The following is a 25,785-nucleotide window of genomic DNA, read 5'->3' as shown; positions in this document are numbered from 1 at the left end:
TGTATGACATTATGACCTTGTAAAAAAGGTTAATGGTGGGTGTCTGTCAGTCATGATACATAAAACAGCACACTTTGTTAGCTAATACTGTGCTAACTAACAGGTGTATCACTATGGTTGTTAACACTATGCTAGCAAACAGATAAAGAGGTTTATTCTTCCACCTTAACACCATATGTGCTCAATATAATAAATGGCAGCTTAGCAAACGAGATTGTTCCTGCGAGTTTTAAACATGCTGTGGTGACACCGCTGATTAAAAAGCCTGGCTTAGACTCATTTGTACTTTCAAATTTTAGCATAATCTCCAAACTCCATTTCCTCTCTAAGATTCTGGTGAAAATTGTTTATTGCCAGTTGAAGTCTTTCTTGGATGAACACGACATCTCGAGATGTTCCAGTCTGGGTTTAAAACCCATCACAGTACTGAGTCAGCACTGTTGAGAGTTTTTAATGATGTTCTTTTAGTCACACTGGTCAGTGTGTTGTTTTGGTCCTGTTGGACCTGTCAGTATAGTGCCGCAAGGCTCTATATTTGGCCCACTTCTGTTTTCCCTCTACTTGCATCTTCTTGGATCAATTCTCCAGAAAAAAATAGCATTGCATTTCATTTTTACGCTGACGACTGTCAAATTTATGTGCCCCTTAATTAAATAGATGATTACTCTGCAAACCAAATGCTAGAGTGCTTTTCAGAAATCAAGGCATGGCTGGCCATAAATTTTTCACAATTAAACGATAAAAAGACTGAGGTCATCCTGTTTGGACCTAGTGATGCCTCCAAGGTACATGCTGATCTGGGGCCTTTAAATCAACATTTGACACAGACAGCAACTAACCTTGGTGTAAGACTTGACAGCGATCTCAAATTTGATGCACAGGTTAAATCAGTGATTAAGTGCAGTTATTTTCAATCGAGACAACTGTCCAAAGTGAAACCATTTCTTTCTCTGCATCACTTTGAGATTTTAAGCTTAACACATTTTTTCTCTTTGGCTTTTAACTCAATTTGAGATGTTGGTTCTTATTGTTTTTATTGTTTGATTGTTTTATGATTTTATTCTTGTTTCTAATTCGTCTATGTGTTTTATATATTCACATGTCTGTGAACAGCACTTTGGCCAACTGTGTTGTTTTTAAAGTGCTTTATAAATAAAGACTGATTGATTGATTGATTGATTGATTGATTGATTGATTGATATCACATAGTTGTTAACACTATGCTAGCTAACAACTTGGTCACTGTGGTAGCTTACACCATGCTAATTAATAGCTTTATCACTGTGATAGCTAACACTTTGCAAGTTAACAACTTTTCCACCCTGGTTGCGAACACTATTAAGTTTTATCACTATGGTAGTTAACACTCTGCTGTCTAATAGCTTTATCACTATGCTAGCTAACAGTATGCTAGTTAACACTATGTCAACCAATAACTATCACTATGCTAGTTAACAGCTTTATCATTATGGTAGTTAATGCTGTGACAACTAATAGCTTTATCGCTATGCTAACTAGCACTGTGCTAGTTAACTAATATATCACTGTTGTAGTTAACACTATGCTAACTAATATCTTTATCTCTGTGGTAGTTAACACTATCTATTAGCTTTATCACTATGCTAGCTAACACTATGCTAACCAATAGTTATCACTATGCTAGGTGCTTTATTACCTTGGCTAGCTAGCACTGTGCTAGTTAACATATATATCACTGTTGTATATAACGCTATCTGACGCTATCTAACTTTCTCACTAGTGTTGCTAACACTATGCAGCTTTATCATTATGGTAGTTTATGTTGTGTGTTTACATGGACACTTAATAAAATGATGTGTTTACACCTCCAAAACATGAATCTGTATATAATTACCTTTGACATAATGGAATCTGCTGGAAATATAGCTTTTCACAAAACTGACTACAATTTATTCTAATAGAAGAAGAGCACCAAGCTCGAGCCATGTTTTCAATGGCAGTGCCAACATTCAGTACGGTTTCATTCACTTCGTATTGCAATACCAAGAAACTCATCCCAAGGGATTAGTAACACCTCCCCTCTACATCTGACTGAAAATTTCCTCTGATCAGGCCAATCTGTTCTGACTGAGATAGTTACATGAGGCATTTTATTGTCATTGTGCTATTATTGTGGAATACTAGTGGTCATCTAAGCTTCTGTTACTGCAGTAATAGAACAATCTAAATAAAACCAAAGATCTAATGTGATAAGCACCAATTCTTGTACACTCACAAAGGTGTTAAATGCATTTGGCAAGAGGGCTGTTCCAAGCAAGCTTGAAGAACTTCCACTACAGTTGTGCAAAATGTGTATATTCTGTGGATTTAGATTGTCTCGTTGTCTTCTCTCCCTTCATGTAAGCTCATACAGGCTTGTTGATGTTGAGACACCTCCTTGATGTTATTGAAAGATGGACAAAAACATTTAAACCCATTTTTATTACTGTTGCACCTCTGTTTTCCGTGTTGCGCAATACAATTCTCTATTTAATATCCCATCTTTACCAACAGATGGCAGCATATCCCCAGATTCCCCACCAATGTCCAGGATCCAGTACCTTCACAAGTTCAGATCAAGATGCAGTAATGAGGTAACAAATTTTATTGTAACTTATTTTTATTTTAGAAGTTTAATCTAATGATGAAGTAGCTGTAAATATTCTAATGTGCATAACACAGTGACAGTATCAGTGACAAAAACAAAACTGTTATCAATATTCTCATGCCTGGACTACTTCTGTGTTTATATCCCTGGTGCAGACCTTTCTCCAATAGAGCTGTGAAGGCTCTTGCCATTTGGCTACAGCTACTGTGAGTGTGAGCATAACTGTATTTTGAGCTTGGATATGACAAAATGACTTAAACCAAGATATTAAGCACTGTCTGGTGAGAGTTAAAGAGCCTGTTGTGGTAGACTTGCTCGAAACATGAAGGCTGTGTTTGGGTAGGTAGGGTGCACACGTGGTGACCCCAGCACTTCATGGGAGGAGGATGAGACAAAAATTCAATTATGAGGGCCGAAGAGGAAACAGGTCCTCGTGGCCTCAGGGACCGGCATATCCTCTAGGAGCGGAGAGTTCAAATTAGACCAGCATTGTCAGTCCAGACCCACCTCTGACCTCAAAAATTTAATTGCTCAAAGACACACTCTGCAGCAATGCCTCTTTCGTTTTCTTTGATACATGTTTGTTTGTCCGTCCATCTGCCCGTGTACCAGTTCGGCTGCTAATCTGAGGCGTCCTCCCCGTCCGCGCTAAGGTAGCGATTGCGGTGTGTGGTGCAAATCAGAAGCGCGTGTTCTCTTCAAGATCCTCTCCGCAATCCCGCTGCGCAATTGGAGTTAATTCTACAGAGTGAGTCTCGGGTTCACGTTTCGCCACATCTTTGTAAACTTAGATCATGTGGGGTCACCCAGAGGTTGGAGCGGCCCTGTAGCCGTGCGTCGAGTCTCCAAAGATCAGTTACAATGTAATGGCAAAGGAATGTTGCTCGGTCTTGGCTATTGCAAGAAGGTTTGGCTCTAATTAGAACCAATTTGAGAGTGGGATCTTATTCAGAAACGCTCAAAACATGGGCATATATATGGCTACTGTTGACAATAGATAATCAGTTTATTGCTCATCTGAAATTACAGTGTTTCTTATCTTATCCAAAATATTCAAAGTTTAATATAAAAGCTTGCAGTGATTTTCTTACGCAGTAAAATTATGTATTATTGTTCTTAAATGGGTTAATACACACACACACAGTGTCTGTTGCCGTCCACACCACCAATCTGTTGAGGTTTCCCTGGCTCCCTGTGGTGTGTGTGTGCATGTCGAAGGCCCCGGTGTTATTGATCCTGATTGGGCCTCACAGGAGGAGATTCCGGCCTGCCATTGACCCACACTTCTCCATGTTTCCACCCTTCTCTCAGATCATCAGAGGCAGCTGTCTCCTCCTGCCTGCCTGCCGACCGGCCTGCTTGCGTGAGATTTCTGATTGTCAGATGGAATGGGGTAAAAAGGCTGGGGGAAAGAAAAAAAAAACTTGCTACAGGTTTTCTCAAAATCACTAGCAGGTCTTGCCTGAGTAGCCTGCACTGACGTTTTTTTCTGGCTTGGTGACTGTCAAAACATCCCCCCATATGCATCCATACCCCCTCCTCCCCCTCCTCCTTAGAAAGCCTGTGGCTCACAGGCTGCTCTCCTCTTCAAAGTAAAACTTCTCTGCCATGTGGCCCGCGTTGAATGTTTGTGTTGACGTCTGCCCGGTGCTTATGAACTCCTCGTAAGGATCCTTTTTCTCCTCGTCGCTGCTTGTGAAGCACTTAAAGAGCGTCATGGCGAGGAAGGAGTAGAAAACCATCACAAACAGGATGTAGAAGTAAGCATTGTCGTAAGTCTCCCTGGATTTGGAGATGGCAGACGCTGTGCTGGTGCCGGACAGGGGGCTCGCTGTGGTGCTGGGAATGGTCCTGTGGACTTGGTGCCCGCTGGCGTTGCTATCTGTGTCTTCAAGAATCTGCTGGCAACTGGCGAGAAAAGAAAGCAGGAGGGTTCGGTTCATGCTCTCCATATCAAAATCAGCAGCGAGGAATCGTGCAGTCAAAATAAAAAATAAAAAACATAAGAAAACGCAGGTGGAGCAGAGAGACAGGCAACTGGAAAAAGGACAACAAACTGCAAAAGTCAGAAGCAGGCGGTCACCGCTTTAGGAAAGGCATGCTGTGAGCCACCCGCCCACTCTTCAAGAGACTTGATAAGGTGGTATTTCAGAGATAAAGCCCACTTCTTTCCTGTCATGTTGCAGCCAAAATATCAAAAAAAGCTATACCCATCTTTTGAGGTCAATTTGTGCAAACATTTTGATCATAAATGAAAATGGATGAGCCTAAGATTGCTTTTTTCCCAGTGTATTCTGCCCCAAAGCTTCCCTTTTAACTCTTTTTTTTTTTTTTTCCTATCCAAAACTTTTTTTCCAGCCCATCCTTTTGTACTCCTTCCTTCACTTTCAATTTGGGGGTTGGAAGCGGCAGAGACACTTGGATTGTTGTCAGCTCCGGTCAAGTAGTCTACTCATTTCAAAGAGTGTTGGGGTCAGAGGTTAAGTTGTCTCCAGTGTGTTGCTGCTTGACTGACACTCCGCTCCAAAGCAACCCTTTGGCTTTTTCAGTCGCTGTGTCTTACAAGTTGAGCACTTGTTAAAAAAAAAAAAAAAAAAAAGGAAAAAAGAAAAGTTTGTCAAGAGGAAGGAAAATAGTGAAATGTGATCTTGCCTTGATCTTATCGCGCAGGACACACAAACTGAGCACAAACAAACACGCTAAAACACAAATGAAAAGAATTATTAAATCCATGTCAAAACACAAAAACAAGCGTGTTTTCTCGCCGGTGCATACATGCTCATTTTAATCATGAATGACATGAGCAGCTGCCTACCTGATCCTTAAATCTCCACAAGAGACAGAGGGGGAAAAAAAGCGGAATGATAAAAATGCACTGGCGATATGTGTAACCTTTTGAGGGGTCTAGCAACGGGGTGAACAGTGTTTTCGTTTCAGTTTGGCCGTCTGAACCCTGCGCAGCCATGTCGGTGAGTGATGTCCCGGTGTGTCTGCGTGCTGCTGTGCTTATATAATTTACAGCAGCTCTGCTTTAGTCATTAAGGAGTGTGAAGGAGCCACCAGGGAGCAGGAATTTGTCCAAAGGAGTGTTTATGAAAGGGGATATATTTATGATTTAGTGCTGCAACAGTGTGTGTGAGGTGCACACAGCAGCCAGCGAGTAGAAAGAAAGAAAGAAAGAAAGAAAGAAACAAACAAAGAAAGAAAGAAAGAAAGAAAAAGGCGAAAAAGAAAAGAAAGAAAAAAAAATAGAGGAAGAGAAAATGAAAAATAAAATACTAATTGAAAAAGAAGAAAGAAAGAATGAAGGTAAAGCTAGAATAGAAAGGATAACAAAAGTAAGGGAAAGAAAGAGAAGAAAAACATAAGAATGAAAGAGGGAAAAAGAAGGAAGAGAAAATTAAGAAAAAGGAGAGAAAAATTAAAGAAAGACAGAAAGTAAAAGAATTGCAGAAGAAAAATGAAAGAAATAAGACATTAAGAAAAACGTACTAAAGACAATAAAAGGGAAGGAAAACAAAAAGAAAGAGAAAGTATAAAGAAATTAAAAGAAAACGAAAAGCAAGAAAAAAATAAGAAAGAAAAAGGAAATATAATAAAATAAAATAAATCAGATTTACCCAAAAATAAAAAGGAGGCCAGCCAGATTTTGTTTCCCATTTTCCTTCTCCTTTCCTGGTTTTCTGCCCAAATATTCTCTCTAAAAGTTTTCTCCGCACTGCACGGAATAAAATCATGAGATAAATGCAGAACCCCTCTTTATACATTATTATGCTGTACTATTTTCCATGTGCAGGTAGCCCTGTACCAAGGACACCAATTCAGAGTCACAACTTTGTGAGTTTTCATGTAGTTTATTATAAATAGTAAATAGTGCTATATTATACACAAACCATCTTACAACAAACTCATTTCACGCTGCTGTAAATGAAAAATATGCAAAGGGGAAAAAAAACGTGAATAATGAACACTGCGTAAGACTTAAACGTTGAGGAGCGCCTCATACAGGACGTACAGAAAAGACTGGAACGACACTAAATAAATAAGACATAGAACTGGTATTTGCAAGTTCCAGGTGAAAACTAATTAAACACATGCAAAAAAAACAAACAAAATAAAAGACCAAAAACAAAACAGTAGAAAAATTAACTGTCAAACTGAATAATGTATTCACTGGCAGAGAATTCTTTTGGCTTAATGACATCGTGACTACGTCTGCTATCGCTCATTTCCCCTGATTGATCGATGCATACAACCCAACATTAACGACATGGAAAAGACAGAGAGAGAGAGAGTCTGAGGGTATAGCCAGGGCCGTTTGATCCGTGTTCGTTTACATTACATGAGGTATGAATGTATTGCACTTTCTTTGGGTTGCAGCGGATTCACCGTGACTCCACGTGGCTTCAGTTCATGCCTTCTTGCTGGGCGCTCCCGTTGTAGTCACGTAACTTCTGCCTCCGATGTCTTACACAAGAATCACATCGACTTACAGTTAACACATTATTATCAAGACACTGTGATGAAGAAACTCTTAGAAGACACATTATCACCATCCAGGCTCCAGCCATGAAAATATGCCCCTCCCCTATCGAGCCACAGAAGCACCAGGGGCTTACAAAGTCCGCCTTGCATCTCTGCCACTTATTACAAAAATCAAATAGAAGGTCTTGAATGTATTTACTCCCCATTTCCCCGCTCCCCCTTCCTTTCCTCTTGAAGCATGGAACCGCGCTCGGGTCTTGGAGCGTGACGCACAAGCAGAGCCAGCGCCAGGTAACAGGAGAGTCTGCGCCTTTGGTCCTAATTATTCCAGTCAGCCCCCTTCATCGCCGTCGTTACACCTCCGAGTGGTTCCCTTCCATGCTGATAGGAGAACACCTCAACCTCTTCACCTTCCCCTTCCCCTGTCTTGCTGTCCTCGGGGCTGGGGAAGTTTCAAAGGCAGCGGGTGGTGGTGTTCTCCGAAGATGAATGTCAGAGTGGCCGGGCAAGCCTCTTGTTCGGGCCGTGTTTGGGGGGCTTCATATAATGAAAGGCACCTGAGGGGGACAGAGGAAGACAGAAAGAGGGTTAGAGCTTCTCATTCACTTGTAACTGTAAATCTTCTGCACGAGGAGTTGAATGAGAGGTGCGACGCTGACAGGAAGGAGCGGGGACGACAGAAGGAGGTGTTTAAGAGGAGCAGGTGAGAATGGAAACTGGGGTCCGAGGTTAAATAATAAAACCTAATAAACAGAGAGCTTTGGGAATATCTACGGACAGTCTTTGAACTTAGCATGGTTGGTGAAACTTCCCTGAGACCGAGCCTTAGCCTGGATCTCTGGCACTGCTCCACCGATCAATAACAACTCTAAATCTGACCTCCAGTGGGACACATGGTTCTAATCCTGGCCTGCCAAGGGCCATAATCTCCCCCTGTTAAAGAGCCCCTTACCCTGCTCTTGTACACATGAGCACGGCCGCGCTCACATACGCGCACACACACACTTCACCAAACCCCCAAAAGCTACATGCGAGTCTCTCCCAGGACCGGCTAAATTAATGACATCAAGATGTTGCCACTGATGGGCCAGTCAACATGTGGTAGTGTACCTCAGATCAGCCCCAACAGCGCACCGCTCCGAACCCGCGCGCTCCCCTCCCTCCTGTCAAACACGCTTTGGGAAGTGGCTCCTTTCATTTGGGCGGCTATCTTTGTTACACCGGGGTCATTACATGGCTAGGTGAGTTACACCGATGGGCAAGCTCATCACACGGGGTCATGAAGGGACAGCGGGTGAAAATGCGCGCGTTGGGATAAGCATGCGGCCGCGCGGGCAGGCCAGTGATGGTAATGTTAACTGAGGTGACCTGGCCACTGGCGCTGCCTAACATAAATGTAAGGGTGATTTGAGAAGTGCACTCATCAGAGGGGCCGGTGCAATTATCATGGCTTGCGAGTTAGGAAATCTAAACTGAATCTTGGAGCGAGATCGGGAGTTATAGGAGGATACAACCTCTCTTAAAACACCAGTTTGGAAGTCAGGGCGAATCAGCGGGACGAGACCGTTTAGGTTGAAAATATGTACCTTGCTCTGACTGTACTGTCCGTACTGGTAGGAGGGGTGGTGGTCCACGGCGTAGGCTGGGGAGGCGTAGGAGGGCGGGCAGTAAGACTGGGTGCTGGGCAGCGTGGGCATACTGGTCAGGCCTGGCAGAGCCTCAAGGCGCTGGGAGCCATGACAGCTAGCAGCCATGCCGCCGGTGGGCTCCAGGCCTCCGGTCAGCGGGGAGAGGGCAAAGTCGCTCTGGGACTGATGGGGAACGCCGCCTGGATTCAACAGGCCCATCACCTGAAGGGAGACACAGGGGAAAACAGGTTGATTAGATGAAATGAATTTATCTTAAGAGATCCACCGGTTAGATTTCTTTACATAAATCTGTGGTTCTAGCTGCCACAGATGACTGTGTAATATTCCACTCCACTCAGGTGGGCCAAAGTGTAAACCAGCTCTTTGTTCACTGTCAGAAATACATTATTACTGGCTTCCCTCGCACATGTGGTTCTCTTTACTCGCCTTGACCGGCTGGGAAACTGACAGTGGTTAAAGAGTTCAATCCTTCAGCCACTGTTAGAGTTATCATGTCAAATTTATGGAAGGCAGTGGTTTTTGTTGTTTTTTTCTTTCGTATTCTCCCATTTAGCTTTTTGTTGCAAATAGAACAAAATAGATGCTGGACAATTTATTAAAAAATAAAAATAAATCATGCGTTTTAAGAACAATGTAAGCAAATATCTGTGTGCACTGATGGGTTACGTCTCTGTTTTATCGTCTCACTTTCTTTTGATGCCCTAAACCACCGTGTCCCTGTGAGGCCATGGGTAAAGGGGGCCAAAGGGTACGTGGGAACGGAGAGCGAGGGGCTGGGTGTGTTTGTGTATGGGATGTCTGGGAGCCACGACGTGTGGTGCCGCGTATGTAACAGTAGGTGTGTGTGCGTGCATGTGCAGTCCAGCGTTTTTTGCTCTGATGTCAGGGGCGTAAGGGTATCGGTGATACATTGTGAACAGCTGCACAAAGGTTTGCGTGAGAAGGGAAGTCATGAAAATGTCTAAAAAAAAAAATGGAGAGAAAGAGACAGTTACAGTCCACGGAGGAGAAAATAAAGCTAAAGCCGAGAACTAGACTAAACCCCCTCTAACGAGTGAAGAGGTGAAGAATAAGTAACGCCGAGCGGTTTAAAAACAAGGGCTTTCCCATCTGACAGCCAGCTGGCACACACACACACACACATAAGCACACATACAGAGGTGACCTGAGGTGCCTTTAATGTATGTAATTTACAGCTGGGTCTGTCAGAGGGATCTGACCTCACACATCATGTGGCCTACCACCAAACCATTATAACTCTCACTGCAGAGAAGCTGTGTCTGCGCCAGTGTGGAATACAAAAGTCTCTTGCACACAAATTATTTGGATAATTTTAGAATTAAATATCAAATATTTGTTTTTATTTATGCAGTTGCAAAAAAAAATTCGAGCGAATATTAAAAAAAAAAGTCTGTCACTATGAAATAAAACAAACTGTAAACATTACTCGTGTTTACATGTGTGTGCAAATCTTAGCTCGCAAGTGTCGGGCCTGCGTCTGATCTACGCGCTCATGCACTTTCTGTCTGCCACTGAAACAGCAGCAGTTCCCGATGGTGTATCTGTTTTGAGGTTGTTCCGGGGATTAGGTCTCAGGGGGGTGCAAATCCTGGCCGCTTGCTTCCTTGGTGAGAAAGGATTGCTTTGGTATGCACCAGATCAGCAGCGAGACGCCAGAGACGGGGAAACCAACAGCCTGACTGCTGCTCCCACTGCAGAGCTGACTGCTCGGGCTAGAATATCGCCTATCTAAAGTAAACGTTATCCGTATCAAAACTCCACGGTGCTCTAATTTGAATTAAATGAATCTCCCGATGGATACGGAGTCGTAGGTAGAGTAGCTTTTATAGACAAATTTTAAGTTCAGATAACCAGATAATTCCTGGAAGGGCCTAATACAAAACTGAGCGAGCTGTTTGACAAAACTGACGCTGTAAAGTTTTCTAAGTGCAAAGAGGTCTTCGCGTATTAGCTATCAATGTCATAGAATTTAATCAATTCTCATTTCCTCTCCCTTATTAAGTTAAAATCAGGAAATTAATTCTATCCTCATCTGAAATAGAGAAAAGTGTATCGCAATATACATTCAAACAGCTGCAATGAATACATAAATTAAAACAAATTAGCCAACAAAGTGAGTCATTTGCATAAATTACACACTTTGTTACGAGGGGATAGATTACTTCATTCCAATCAATTAAGACACTGGAACATTCCATGATTGCAATTCCAGACTGAGAAAACATTCGAGGCACGCCGTCCGATTTGCAAGATGAGATGTCTGTTCTGTACAGAGCGGCCCACTGAGGTTAATGTTGAAACCCTCCACGAGGCCGCAGCACCTTTGGCCTCTTTATTGGAGGTAAAGTCCCTTGGTGACCCTGTGGGTGTGTGAACTCACACCACAACCATGTGCTCAGTCACAGGAAGGCGGCTGCTAGCATGCTCGCAAACCAGTTATGCTTCAACAAACTAATTATCTGAAGTACAAATTAGGAGTTAGCACATTTGGCTAAGACACTCGAGGTCTGCCACGTGCAATTTGTCCCTGTTTCTCCATACTTTTATCTGTCCAGTATAAAAACTAAATGTTTTAAAAGTATATGTGGATTGTTATTGAGTAGGAAAACAACTAATTCTCGTCTATAACTAGAGCTCATATATCAAAGCACTCAATTATAGCTTCAGCCACAGTGGTGCCACCAACCACTTGCACCCTGGCAGCCACAACAAAGCTCTTCTTTTTCTCAATATATACATCCTCAGGCATTCACATAGTAACAAACCTGCCCGAGGCAGTTTTTTATCTGTGCCTGACAGGAGTCTGAGATATTCTCTCATGGGAATTAGTACCCAGCATGCATTGCATGTGGGCCGGCCACCCTTTGTGGCGGTTAAAAGCTCGTTTTACGCCTGTTAGTCCATCTTCTGGGCTGGTAGGGAGCCACTGATGGACACTGATGACTGTGTAATCGTCCATAATTGTCTTTTCAGTTTTGATTTGTGTCATCATCCGACATCCATACATCCCTCCTCAGGTCTGGTCCTTTCTGCCCCTCCAAAGACTGACGTTTGCCACATTTGAAATTCATCAAACTATCCATCAGAATAAACAAAAATGAAAAGCTACCGTGTTCTTTAGCCTAACAAGGTTTCATCACTGTCACCGCGCTGACACCTCCTGGGTCACACTGTGTGTGTTTGTGTGTCTCATTATCCAACCATACGGTGCATCTCAAGAACTACTAGCCTCTTTCCTGGCATGATGCATGTGTTTGTTTGTTTTTTTTTTGAGACAAATTGGATGTGGGGATAAGTTCATTCAAGCACACATTATGTTTCTACGTGTATTTCAATAATGTGTGCATAGACTGACCTGTGGTGAGAGGCTGTTGCTGATGGTGGGGTTGACGGCATTGGTGTGTCCTGCCGGGGACACAAAGCTGTCCGAGTATCCTGAGAAGCCGTGTCGTCCAGAGGACAGGCAGTATGCAGAGCCTCCATCCTGGGAACCTGACGAGCTGAGCCCACTCTGGTGCACGGAGGTGGGAGGCAGAGGCTGCGGTCGGTGGACTGTACTGTGCTGTTCAGAAGCTGCTGAGAATAAAACATTAAACTTTGAAACCCATGCTTCTTAAATCATGAAAAAACATTTACTGGTGTTATTAAGATTAATTTCATGTCATCAAATTTGCAAAAATCGTCACTCAGTCCCAACATTTTCAAGCATAATGTGCATTTGGGTGTGTGCAGGTGTGCCCACCTTGAGCTATGGAAGTGGGAGGGTAGGGGCTGTCAGACAGCTGATAGGACTGCAGGCCTGGCATTGCCGAAGGAGGGAAACCACCGGGGATGAGGTGGTTAAACGCCATCAGTTGATTGGCTCCTGCTTGCTTCCTCCACCTGGCTCTTCTGTTGCTGAACCACACCTGAAACAAGAACAAGTGTTAGAAGCATTTACTTCACTCACACAGTGCTTGTATGGTTTTCTATATCTGCGAGCGTGCTTGGTGCCATGTCAAAGGATTTGTGTGTGAGAGCCCTCTCTGTCCTTTTACAAGCAGCTGAACTGATAGAGATCTTAACATCTGGAGAGTTCAGTGAAACCACAGACATTACATCTTTGTGTGCTACTGCAAGTCACTAGGTTCAGATATTGCCCGAGGGTTGTTATGGCTGTTGAAGTCTATATTAGCAAACTATCTAAATCAAGAATCTATACTTGGATCTTGACACGGCCGTTTTTTTTTTTCTTTTGCAGAAACATTTGACAAAAATAGGAAGACGTCTTTACACAGTGGGAGCAGTGTATCTGTGTCCGTCTGTGCGGAGAAGGGTCGGGCGTGGGGTCAAGGGTTGTTGGAGGAAACACATGCCTAATGGCTGTAAGGAATGTGTGGCAACATCCCAGGGCAATTTAACACCCACATGACACATATTCATGACTGACTGACACATTGCTGTGCTGTGCTGTCAAGACTCGGCCTGTGAGCGTGTGTGTGCGCGTTTCTAACCTGAACTCGAGCCTCGGTCAGTTTGGCCCGCTGAGCCAGCTCCTCTCGCGTATAGATGTCGGGGTAGTGCGTGCGTTCGAAGGCCCGCTCCAGCTCCTCAAGTTGCTCCGCCGTGAAAGTAGTCCGACTGCGGCGCTGCTTCCTCTTCAAAGGCAGGCCTGGCTCGGAGTCCACGTCGGAGCCCTCGTCGGAGTGACTGGCTGGCATTGCAAAACAAACAGACTGTTAGTCCGGCGATCGGAGGAGTCAGGCTAACTCAGAGTGAAACTTTGTAGTAAATACTAAGCCGGTACACAATAGCAAGAGCCGAGACAATAGATTATACTGAGTGCAACACATGGTGCGCTCAGAGCCATTTTAGATTGTGTCCTCCTGCTCCCTTAAACTCCTCAGCGGTTCCTGAGGGGATCAAAAGCCAGAGGCTGCTTGAACATGGATTAGAGAGGACTAGATCCCTCTGGGGCATCTATTCCCTGGGACACTGTGTCTCTCCCGGTCTTAGCCATGCTGTGTGCTGTGCCGATAGGGTCCCATAGTAAGGGGCAGGCAGCCCTTTGCAGGTGCTTCTTAATCTGTTTGTTCAGTTGAGGGCAGGAGAGAGCGAGCGAGTAACTGGGAGACAGCTATTGGGATCTAATTCAGCAGAAGAAGGGAATCAATGAAGACTTGAGACTAGAGACAGAGGACTATTTCTGCATTTTGGGGGAGGTTACCCATCTATTAAACAATGATTAGGCTCCACAAACTAGCGTGACAGCCTGCCTTTGTCCACCATTACATGTGTGCAATCCCCCCCCCATCTCTTTCTCAGTCACTCACTCACTCTCACAAACATGCATCTGCTACGTCTGGGCTACAGGCTTTCACTCTCTGAATGTAGTCTATGACAATGTGTCAAAACACAGACGGACACAAGCCAGGGAGAGTTAGAATCCATTCGCTAATGCACCCCAGAGGGACCTCTTAAACCTCATGAGGAGGGTTCACTGCACCTTTTCGACACTCGGTAAGCACCTACGCTGAGAGGGGAGAAATGAGGAACTCAAAAGCAAAAGAGAGACAGGTGTAAGCAGCAGACGAGCTTCAGCAGAGGGCTGAGGCCGTTTCCCCCGGACTGCTCATTCTCATTCTGGCCTCCAGATTTAAAGCTTTAATTAAAAAGTGCCAAGTCAGACATGGAAGGGGTGGGGGGGCGGGGGTGCTCGGGGATCTCCCCTTGCCTCTGGAGCCTCTGGAGCCAAGCAGGAAATGTTTGCGCCGGTTGCCAGTGTGTGTCTGACCAGGCATTACACACGGATTTGGCCTCTGGGAACGCTGCTGCGTTAAGGACCGCCGGCGCACAAGATTCTGATGCTGAGAAGAGCTCTTTATTACATTTGAACCAGGGGCGCCACGCTGGCAAATACGCTCACTGAGGATTGGCTGGGAGCTCCGGTGTTCCTGGAAAATCCACAGTGGGTTTGGGATGTGGTTTGTTTAGGTGAGGATGTGGCCTCGGGGAAATTGGAGGCATTAGGCATAAAGAGAAAGCCATGAAAATAAAACTCTACATAAAAAATAAATAAATAAATGCATCAACATTGCTTGGATTTTTAAGCACGACTTCCATTAATCAGCTTTTTGACACAAAATAAGAATACTAGAAGAAGAAGAAGCTGCAGGCAAAGTTGTATGCAACGTCACTACTACTTTAATGACAAATGAACAGAGAAAGAAAGAGAAAAGAGAATGAATGAAGGCAAAGAAGATTCTTGAGGGAGGGAAGCTCATAAAACTCCTCGGAAGAGAAAGCTCCCCATTGGCACTGTAACTCATGTTAACTACAGGGCTGGGGGTGGATCTCTCCTCCAGTCCCCCCTTTATTTCTGTCTTTCCCTCTCTTTTTCCCCTCCCTGTTTTTATTATTAGTAACTACAGAGAAAACACTCCGTCACAGACTCTCCCTTAATGGCAAATGACAGTGTTGCTTTTGTCATCCTCTGGCTCGCTCTTTCTCTTTTTCTCTCTTCCTCTCTCGCTCGCTGTCTCTTTTTTTTTTGGGGAAGTGATGTGGCCAAGCCTTTGTATCTTAGCGGGGAAAAGCCTGTGGCAGGGCTCTATTGGACCGATTACCACGCTCCATCTGTAGGAGCCATCAGGGACGCCCGGGCCCGCATTCAGGGGCCTGTCACCTGCCCAGCAGGGGAGTGGGGGGGCTGAAGGGTAAGATGGGGGTCTGTAGAGCCAGGGGCTGAGTGGGGGAATGAAGAGTGGGAGGGAGAAGTGGGGGCACAAAGGGGTCCAGAGAAGGGCCACTGGGGGCTGCGGAGGGGCACAGCAGGGGAGCACCCCTTCATCCCCTCCCTCCATGGCCTGAGGGGCACAAAGCTGGGGGATGGGGGGTTGAAGGGTTGACATGGAGAGGAGATGGGAGGCTGAAGGCACCTGAAGAAGATGCTGGGGACAAATGGGGGATGCTGTTCATTCTTAAACTGAAGACTTATCTCGTCCATCTCATCCATTCACCCCACTTCTCTCTCTCTCTCTCCGTGCATCTTTGACATTTCCAAACAAGCCTCTTACGACGCCGTGGATCAATTTTAAGGCACGCTGCTGCAGAAGCAGGCGTGTTCCCACACATTCACTGCAACAAACGACAGTGGAGGATACTAAACACACAAAGGGAAGGACTCGACCTCCTCACTTAAACACCCAAATCAAATTTTACGCTGCAGCTAAAGCACTGGGGAGCTGAAAATAGTCCATCGTCGCTCACAGTTTGGCCGTGGCTCTGACAAGAATCTTAACAGAAAGATAGATTATTATCCCTCAAACGGAAATTGAGGCTCCTGAAGAATTATCCACCAAAAAAAAGCCGTTTCAAGTAAGATGTCGGATATTACACTAATAACAAGCTAGTTTAGATAGCAGAACAGATAGGATGGTGCTTAGCGCCGTTTAGAGCGTTCAACAAGTGAATCCAACAGGTTCCTTGCTCCTGCTTGGAGACTCATAAATAACATTAAACAAGTGCATTTACAGATGTGCATGCAGACACATAATACACACTCCCTGACATCAGCACGGAAAGGAAACTGCTACACATTCAGTACCCGAGGTAAACTGAACCATTTATTGATCGAGAGAGGAAACTGACAGGCAGGGAAGATAAACTCCAGAGGGTCACAGATGTGAACCAGGGGAACGTCCAGTTGCATTAGCTTCACCTGCAGCAGGAGTTTCTCTAACGGGCCAAAAAACAAGAGAGGAGTCCAACTGAAAGAATAAAGGCTGCTCTTGTTTATTGCATAGGCTACCTCCCTCCACCAGGACTCTTCTTGCCAAGCATTCACCTCGCTCCCATCGCTTCATGTGACATTAATATGAAGAGACACGCACAGGCGCACACAACCAGGTCTGCACTCACACGTGCATAGAAATTCTTACTTAAAAATTAAAAGTGGCGGCAAGTGTGACAGAGAGTGCGAGTGCGAGAGAACTGAAGTAGATATCAGGGTAATCAAGAGAAGAGAGAAGGAATGAAGTGACGTGAAGGGCCACAGAGAGAAAGAGAAAGCGAAGCCTAGCATATGGGGCAGTTTATAACCTCATCTTGGTAGGGGCTGGCTAGCCCTTCCTCCAGGGGCTGTTAATAGAGAAGGTAATTGAGCTGGTGACATGTGTTCGCAACACAAAACAAAGGGCAGAAGAGACAAATGAACTAGCTATTTGCCCAGGCAAGTAGATCTGGCCCTTTCAGGCCACGGAGCATAGTGTGAGCGGGCCACTGAATAAAATAGTGGCATGCCACATAGAGCCAGAGCGAGCAGATGCACTGGAGGGAAAGAATAGTTAACTGACAGCTTATGGGCTCAGCTGGGGTTAACAGTTAAGGGAGAAATGGGAGTGAGTGGGCTGCTCACTTGACTTGCTAAAGAGCCCCCAGGAACCCGCAGCTGCCTGGGAAAGAGGGGGGGCAGATAGAGGGGAAAAAGAGACGGAGATGATGATGTGATGGACGGAGTGAATGAGCGCAGGAGGTTGGCACTTAACGGACAAAGAAATAGCCGGCGATATGAAGCTGAAAGATGTATCTCTGTCTTATATTGGTGCGGTGACAAAAAAAAGGGCCACAAATGGCCCTGCGTGGCTATTATTTGCGCCCAGTGTGCGGTGGTTATTATTTAGTTCCACTGTGGAGCGGTTAGGTGACAGTTTCACGGTGGCATGTCCACCCTCGGGGCAGGCACAAAGCGGCTGCACAGAACCCATGCAGGGCCGCAGCAACAGGCCAGTCTGCCGCACGTTCCAGGCAAACAGAGACCAACCAGCAGAGACCCACATCAGCCCTGCCTCGTTTAGGAGAGACAGACAGCCACACCAAGCCGCCACACTGGACGCCTGCGCACTGCAAAATGAATCAACACTGATTCCTTGTTGGGACGTCGTGTTAACAGTTGCTCAGTTGACATCTTCTCCCAAACATTATGGTAACCCCCTTTTCCTGGGGCCTGATAGTTTTAACAGTCAAGTGACCCTAGGTTAGCCCCTGACCTTTTCACAGCGACTGCACAGCGCTGCAGTGAAAACGGCCTCAGCTCTGACCCTGCAACCAAACTTCACAGACTCTCAGCAGAGAGCGAACGCATCGCCACATTCCACAATTTCTTTTCTGACCCTATAAACACTCATTAATGCTGCTTTTTTTGTTGCTTTTAGGATTTCCCAATTTTTTTGCTTTGGTTTTTGTTTTTGGGAAAAAACATGCTGCATCTAAATGTTTCATAAGTCTTATACGTTAAATGAATTTCTGTATTTTCTTTTTAAAAAAAGTAGATTTTTTTTTGTTCTGAGAGGAAAAAAGACATTAATCAAAACAGCAACAGAGTTGTGCTGGCGCGTCCATAATGTGCAATGTGCTGGACGAAACAGCTCCACAAAAACTGAGGCTAAACAAAGTTAAGTGATTGACAACGCTGTCTGGCTTTACTCAATTAACTATCCCATTGTGCTCCTCTTTGCAGAGTCCCCTCGCCCCCGACCCCTTTCTCTTCGCGCTCCTTTATCCTCCCCATCACAGAGTTTTGCTCGGCTAATACTTCCAAGGAAATAGAGAGCTCTTTTTCTGCCGGGGCTCCTCTCCTTGACCTTCTATTGCGCGCTGCTTCTCTTTCAGTCACTTCACAGTGTCTTTGGGGTTAGTGGGGAGAATGTGGAGAGTACATCAGCGCAGAGGGGCCGGCTCAGGGCAGGACCCCGGCCCATTACTTCAAAGTTGGCCCGCATTCATTAATTGTCCTTTGAATTAATATTGGAGGATCACAATGTGGGTGCCAACGGAGAAAGAGGCTTTAATGAAGCATAGAGTCTGCATTCAGTTGCAGATCAGCCGGTGTGGATTTTTTCTTTCTTTTTCGGAGAAAGAGAGAGTCTTGAGAATCATGCCGACACAGACTGTGAAAGTATCTGTCTATATATCTATCTGTCCATCTATCTGTCTTGTGAACTTTTCCCAGCAGTCCAAGGAATAAACAAGCATTATGGGCAGCATTAACACAGGAAAACGGAGTGAGGCCCACATATAAATTTCTCCATTATCCAGCCCCGAGAGGAAAATGGAAATGCGGCTGTAGCAGACATTCCTCTGGTTGCATTGAGGCCTCCTGTCTCCTCTAAAGCTCCGGTCACAAGTTCTACAAAAATCAACATCTATGCCTCCGTTTACGGTTACGCTGATCAGATGACTTTGCTCCCTGCGTGTGAGAGAAACGTATCTGTTTGTATATTGTTACACGTCACGTGAGAATAACAGTTTTGAAATAATGTAAATTGGATTAGATGGCTTGGATGCGGCGGCTACACTGTCGTAGTTGCAAAAATGAACTCCTTATACACACACATTTTGACTGCTTTAAATTTTTTTGGTAAACTCAAATATGATCTTTCAGCTCTCCCCGCTCTCTTCCCTCATTCTCAACCCATGCCAAAATCACAGGGAGCCAGTAACCCAGTTTATTTACACAAACAAAGTCCTACTCAGCTCCTTTGACAAAAGCTGCTAAATCTTTCATGTTTTGTCAGCACTTGATTCCTCCTGTCCCTCTGGCTATTTGCCTGCCTCCGGACAATAGAGGCAGGAGAATGGCAGCAGATTGTTGGAATGCACCTCAATGAAACCAATTATTACATGTTGACTGCGTTCACCATGGCAGATTTGAAAGAACTGGGCTCATTCATTTTGGCACCGCGGGATTCCCTTTAAAGAAAAGTTATCCCTTTGACTGTTTGTATTTCTGAGCTTTCTTTTTCTTCCACTTCTCTCTGCCTTTCACCCCCACTGCCATAAATGGATCCCGCAAGAGTGGCTACTCCTCTTTCATGACTTTGGTTACTTTAATTAGTTAAATGAGGCTAAAAGCTAACAGTAATAAACAGAGGAAAGGATGCTATCAATTAATTCAGTCCTACTCAGGCCGAGGAAAATTATGGGGGCTGTGAGATAATTTAATTTTTAAATTAAAACAATAAGTTGAATATATTCTTACCTTGTTGACAATAATGCTGCTCAGCCGTGCATGTTGTTTAAACTCATTACAACGGAGTAAATTCTAACTAAAACAGCAGTTAAAGAAAATGTAAACAACTAACCATCGGATTCCTCTCCAGCAAATACAACTCTTCCCACAACGTTCAAGCCACTTACTTATGCCATGCAGACATGGGCCTGCCCAGTATACTTTATCCCACAAACCTTAGCAGTGCCTTTTCCCAGACAAATAAATCTAAATGAGCCAGCTTTGATCTTAGCACTTAAGGAAAGCCAACAATAGTGGTAGAGGAGAAAGGGGCAGAGAGCAACAGGCCCTCTCCCCGCCACAACAATAGCCTCTGCAAACACCTACTTAATCAATATTTGGCCAGAAGACACTCTCTCAGTCCCCAAACCACCCTTTTCACATTCTAATGAAGTGCTATAAAAGAGAAAAACAACAACTACTTCCACAAAGAGACACAAGAAAGATATAGTGCTGTTCTGTATATCAATGGGGAAAAGTGCTTTGGAGCTGTTTGCATGAAGGATGTCACCTATTTGATGCAAAGTAGATAATGTTATTTGTTTTTTCAAAAAAAAAAAAAAAAAAATGAATAAAAAATGCCAGAGCAGTCTAAATGCATTGATTAAATTTATAAAATAATCTTATTCACGTTCAAATAATAAATTACAGTCCTGAAAGTTTAGCTTAGTGAATGAAAAAATGTAAGAAGATGACCAATAAAAGAAATCAGATTAAAGGAATGAAATTAAAAAATGATGCATCCTAATTTACTATTCCTCTCATTTAAAATCAGAATCATCTGCTCTGCGCTAAAGCCTCTATTTGTCTCGTCAGAAATGAGTTTTTTCGAGTTTAAGAACTCCGCTGCATGATCAATATGTGTCTGGCCTGGCAGAGGGAGAGGGAAGTGCCCACAGACACTGCATTAAATGTGCGCGCCCTGGGGGGAAAGGAAAGGGGCGGACTTTGTCTGAGATGAAAGTGGGGAGAAATAAAGGGTTTGGATTTAATCTAGTGAAGAGAAGGGTTTCCCTTGCGCTCACTGGCTGAAGGCGTCATGCTCGCTGCGCAAAGACAAAAAAGCTGCGATGAAAGGTCCGTGCGCAAAAGTAACGGAACCGTTCAATTCTGCTGTGGCCTGGCTTGAGTTTAACACTTTTCGAGCAACAAGCATAAGCCGTTTACCAGAAGCCAAATGCGTAAACTTAATATTTATATTACCTTTATCTGCAAACAGACCAACATGCAGAAGTTAAACAATGAATACACGGAATCAAAGCGCGTCTTTACACGACGGGACAAAACAAAACCACTGTTTCTCGAGGTCTGGTCATCAATAATTAACTATAGGCTGCATTATGTCTCCAACAGCAACCTTTCCTTTTGCGGCAACACTCTCCAGACTCCAACAGGTCGTAAATCAACAGGTGTTTTGCCCGAAGCCTCAGCTTTTCTTTCTGTCTTCATTTTCTACATGACAAACTGTAAACAGCGAGGAGAGCCCTCAAACTGGCACTTTTTTGGAGCAGTCTATAAACCAGGTCGCACTGGGCCTATTGGTGTCCCTGAATAATTCATCGCTCATTGCGGGTTCATAATGTCTTCTCCCGGCCTTTTGTCAGCGCATTTTTTCCTTCCTTTCTTTTCCCCCATTTTGAAAGGCCCTGGCATCTTTTTGTACACCACTGAGCCGCTCACTGGAGTTTGGCTTTTGTGCGCGTCAAACTGAGGTGTGGGGCTCAATAGACTCTCCATGCTTTGTCCCCTGAAGTTCATCCTCAAGTGTCCGATTAAGTGTTAAAAAAAAGTTTCTCAGGCTTGGAAATTAGACAAATGTTTGGTTTAAAAAAAGGTATTTGCATATTTGTTAACTCTAGATATTTTAGGTGAAGGCGCATGCGTAAAAACGTGAAATTTTAAACTTTATGGTGAATTTCATTAGCCAGTTTTACTCCTCAACTAATAATAATAATAATAATATCTGTCCATATATTGACGACGAAAACCAACCAATCCAAAAGTCAAGACATCCGCAACCGAGAAACAAAACAACTAAAGCCATCCACTCCACAGCCAGCCCTCTCTTCCTCTCTTCACTTTCCAGCGTTTCAGACACAGTAAATATAAACACAGCTAGGTCACATCATAAAAGCTGGACTTACATCTGTCTCCCAGAATGCCATCGATGCTGTGTTTTGTCCGTGGTTCGTTTTCCTCCATCGCCCTCTTCACCACCTCATCCTCCTCCTCCTCGTCCTCATCCTCGCCAACTCCGCCGAATTTGGAGCGCATGACGCGACTGATGGCGCTCACTGAGACAAAACAGGAAATAAATTATTATTAAATAAAATTATTTAAGATATTAAACATGTGCTTAATGGAGATAATTAAGAAGAGTTAATAAAATACCTTAAAAGACATTAAGAAGCTTATTTGAGCTACTTTGTGTTGTACAATAGTTTTTTGTATTAGCCAATTATTTTTGCATCCTTCCTGGTAGTTTGAAAATTTCAGACTCACCTGAAGGGACGGTGTTCCTGTCGCAGATCCCGTCTTTCAGTAGTTTGTCTCTGATTTCCCAGCTGAACATGCCCGGGTTTTCTCTCTTGTACTCTTCGATTTTCTTGTCCACCTCTGGACAGGCGGTTTGCTTTGGTGAGAAGAGGAAGAAGTCGTTTTTTTTTAAAGATTTTAAATAGGCTATAATTTGCTAAATTAAAGATCTAAGAAACACATAATTCAGATTGTTATATTGCTTTTAGAGAAACCAGTATATTTCAGTTTTACATGAGCTTTTTCACAAAGGTCCCGTTTGTCTGAACGACTTTGAGTCAACTGTTTGGTTTTTATTAGCCACAGAAAATTCACCTCAGCTTTTTAACACTCATTTTAAGTCATGTTTTAAAGTTTTATATAATAAAAAATATTAGATTTTTTTTTCATGAACCTCAATCTATTCTGAGATGAATGTGGCCCTCAGCACATTTCACTAAAACGCCATCTCTCACCTTGGGCTTGCTGCCTCCGATGGCCCCCGGTCTGATGGAGCCGGTCTCCTGGTACCGGCACAGGATTTTGGAGACGCAGCCGTGGGACACCCGCAGCTGCCGCGAGATGACGCACGGCCGGATACCGTGATGTGCCATCTCCACGATTTTATGACGGATGTGGTTGGGAAGAGGTCTGCCGTTTATGAAGACGCCGCCGAGCTGGTTGACCCGGCCCTGTCCCAGCGGAGTGGAGACTGGAGGCGAAGGGGTTTAGTTTAGTGAGTGGAACTATTGTTTGCCATGTCAAAATAGTGTGTTTTCCAGTGTTGAGCTGCAACTCATAATAAGACATATTTAATGGAAGCAGATAAAACCCTTACAGTGCATTTTAAATTAAAAAATTAAAGACTTTACTAGCAAGTTATGTAAATAAATCTATCATTTTGCAGTTCGTATTCAGCTTGAAAGAAATAGAAACCTGAAACCAGTAAAAATAGTAAAAGTCTAAACAATAAAATGACATAAATATTTCTGTGTATAAGACCATATAATTAGTTAGTTATATAAACACAGATATATATTACAGTTTTATAACTGTGCGTCACTGTTTTGTTTCATTCAAAATTTAAAATGCACAACATCAAGCGCGGTTTTTACTCATTTAAACGTGTTTTTGCATGTTTGAGATTTTCAGAAATCAACTTTGCTGATGTTTGTTTCAAACTTTTCTTCAGATTGCGAGCAGCAACTAGTGGCAGACCCTTACCTTCCAGAGAGTATCCTCCCCTTGGGTAGTTCTGGTGAGGGCTTGGTCTCATCATTCTCGGTAAACCTCCTGCGAGCGCTGTCATGATTCCTGACTGCGTGTCAGGTAACGCTGAGAATAAATCTGCCACCGCTCGTCGCTTTTAATCCCTTTTGTTTGCAAGTTTACTTCGCTCTCTCTCTCTCTTTCTCTCTCTACCGTCTCGACGCAGTCTCCTTCTGCTCGAGCAACAGGTTGCCTCGACAGGAGAATCCCTCGTAAAGAGTTGCTGGGCGCTATGTGCTGAGTTTAAATCAAAGTACAGGTTTCTGACAGTCCTGCGGGGATTGAGAAGATGCTCTGAGAGGATGGATGGAAGTCAAACATTTTATCTGCGCTCGCTGTCCCCTCTGACTCCGCGGTGCGGGCGCTGATTGGTCAAAGACCCGGACGTTCGGGGGCAGGAGGAGCTCTGTGATTGGACAGCAGGAGACCTCCTCTGTTTGGATTGACCTCACGAGGTCAGCTTGTCATGTCACAAGCTTCTGTGCATTTCTCACAAAGAGCACAAGTTTTGATAAACACGATCACATTATAATACACTGTACAGCCATGAAGCTGGAATAAAATATTTTTTACCTCTTCTCGTGAAATGATTGTGACAATGGGATTTGGATGAATAGGATTAAAAAGTGGAATGAGTCTGAAAAGAAAATTATTCCAACTTTATGGGCAACAGTGTAATATAAATAATAATATGAATGCTCTTCATTAGGAAGACTATGATAACCGGTACACTGATTGGCAGACAGTGAACCAAAAACTACAATTAAATTTATTTTTTTTTAAAACTAGGAGCATTTAAATAATGTTGAAAAAAATGTTTATCAAATGTTGTAATTTTTGATTAAAAAATACTCAAAACTATAATAACAATAATAATAGTGATAATTAATGAATGAATGAATAGATATGTCTGATCTTAGGGGACAAAACTGATACTTCACAGGTTCAAACTCACACAAACATACACACACACACCCACACACACAGGCAACTTAATTTCTCGATTGTTTTTTAAAAAATATATATATTTTTTTTAATAACATTACATTTTAAGGGTATTAATATTTATTTAGAAGCTGATAGATTTGTTACATATCTTTTATTGGACAAATACAATTATTATTTAATAGTAAATAAACATTATTATTTAATAAATAATAACGATTATTATTATTATTAGTAGTAGTAGTAGTAGTAGTAGTATTGTTATTATTAGAGTTTTTACTATTGAAATGTGCACTATATACAGCAGTAAAAGTAGATCACTGCAGGGGTCAGTTCCCAGTGGAGTCCCCATGCTGTGACAGTATTCAGTAACGCACTGTAAAAATATTTGGAAGTATTGAACAAATCGCAATTTGTATTTTTTTTTTCCTTTTTGTAATTAATTTATACTAGATTTATATCAAAATGCAATACAAACTAAAAACGAAGCAAGTAGCGATATATTATTATTATTATTATTTAAAATAAATCTATAAAAATGTGCAGATGGAAACATTGAGCGCAACGAAAGGAGAGACGCCTCAGACAACAGAGGTCAGCAGACAGATATGGCGTGTGGAGTTCGGGATCTATTTTATTTTTCCACGAGTTCCAGCGCATCCCACGCAGAAAGCTCTGCACGCTCATCTAGTAGTTGCACTAATTCAAGAATAGGTGCCTGCGCGGCCCCGTGGCCGAGCCACACGGCAGTGTAACACATCCGTGCAAATGCTCGATTATGGACACACAGAACCACATGAGGGATCACTTGACTTTTCTGCAGCTCGTAGAGTTGTGATAATTCTAATAATTAGGCGTGTTTAATAGACCGGTACATTTTTTCCCCCCTTTCCCTCAGGAACACGCATGTCCTTTTCTTTTCGAGGCCGTCACAGCTCCGCATTCAGCTATGACTGCTTGATGGTGACCTCTACAACATCATCAGAACTGACATTCTGGTGGGTGATTCACTGACAGCGATCAATACTTGTGGAACCCCACTGTCTATGATCCAGAAAAGACTATTGTCACAACATGACGGGCTAAATGAATGGTGCCTTCTGCGTGAAAAGAAAATATGAATAAGCAAAGCCAGCTGTTTTTGGTGCTGCTACTGGTGAGACAAATTGTTTGCTAGGAAGTTTAAAAAAAAAACAACTGATGCAGCCCTGAGATGATAACATGATATT

General features: G+C 43.5%; 1 protein-coding gene across 2 annotated transcripts; it reads right to left on the bottom strand.

The window, feature by feature from the left end:
• Window positions 1-7,489: 7,489 nt before the first annotated feature.
• Window positions 7,490-24,256, bottom strand: pax3a (paired box 3a). Of its 2 annotated transcripts, XM_084546651.1 has the most exons (9): window positions 23,567-24,256; window positions 22,819-23,054; window positions 22,331-22,460; window positions 21,973-22,122; window positions 13,275-13,474; window positions 12,524-12,689; window positions 12,137-12,357; window positions 8,698-8,961; window positions 7,490-7,668 (listed from the first exon to the last, which is right to left on the bottom strand). In XM_084546651.1, the coding sequence occupies exons 1-9, from the start codon at window positions 23,649-23,651 to the stop codon at window positions 7,651-7,653; spliced, it is 1,470 nt and encodes a 489-aa protein (XP_084402777.1). In that variant the 5' UTR covers window positions 23,652-24,256; the 3' UTR covers window positions 7,490-7,650. The 2 variants fall into 2 exon arrangements, with proteins under 2 accessions (XP_084402777.1, XP_084402776.1); XM_084546650.1 differs by lacking the exons at window positions 7,490-7,668; window positions 22,331-22,460; window positions 22,819-23,054; window positions 23,567-24,256 and having other exon boundaries at window positions 8,361-8,961; window positions 12,137-12,354; window positions 21,973-22,120.
• Between the last annotated feature and the right edge of the window lie 1,529 nt (window positions 24,257-25,785).

The sequence above is a fragment of the Chelon labrosus genome, assembly GCF_963514085.1.
Source record: "Chelon labrosus genome assembly, chromosome: 6".
Lineage (NCBI taxonomy): Eukaryota > Metazoa > Chordata > Actinopteri > Mugiliformes > Mugilidae > Chelon > Chelon labrosus.
The sequence above is the reverse complement of the archived record's forward strand: the minus strand, read 5'-3'. Positions and strand labels throughout refer to the sequence as shown.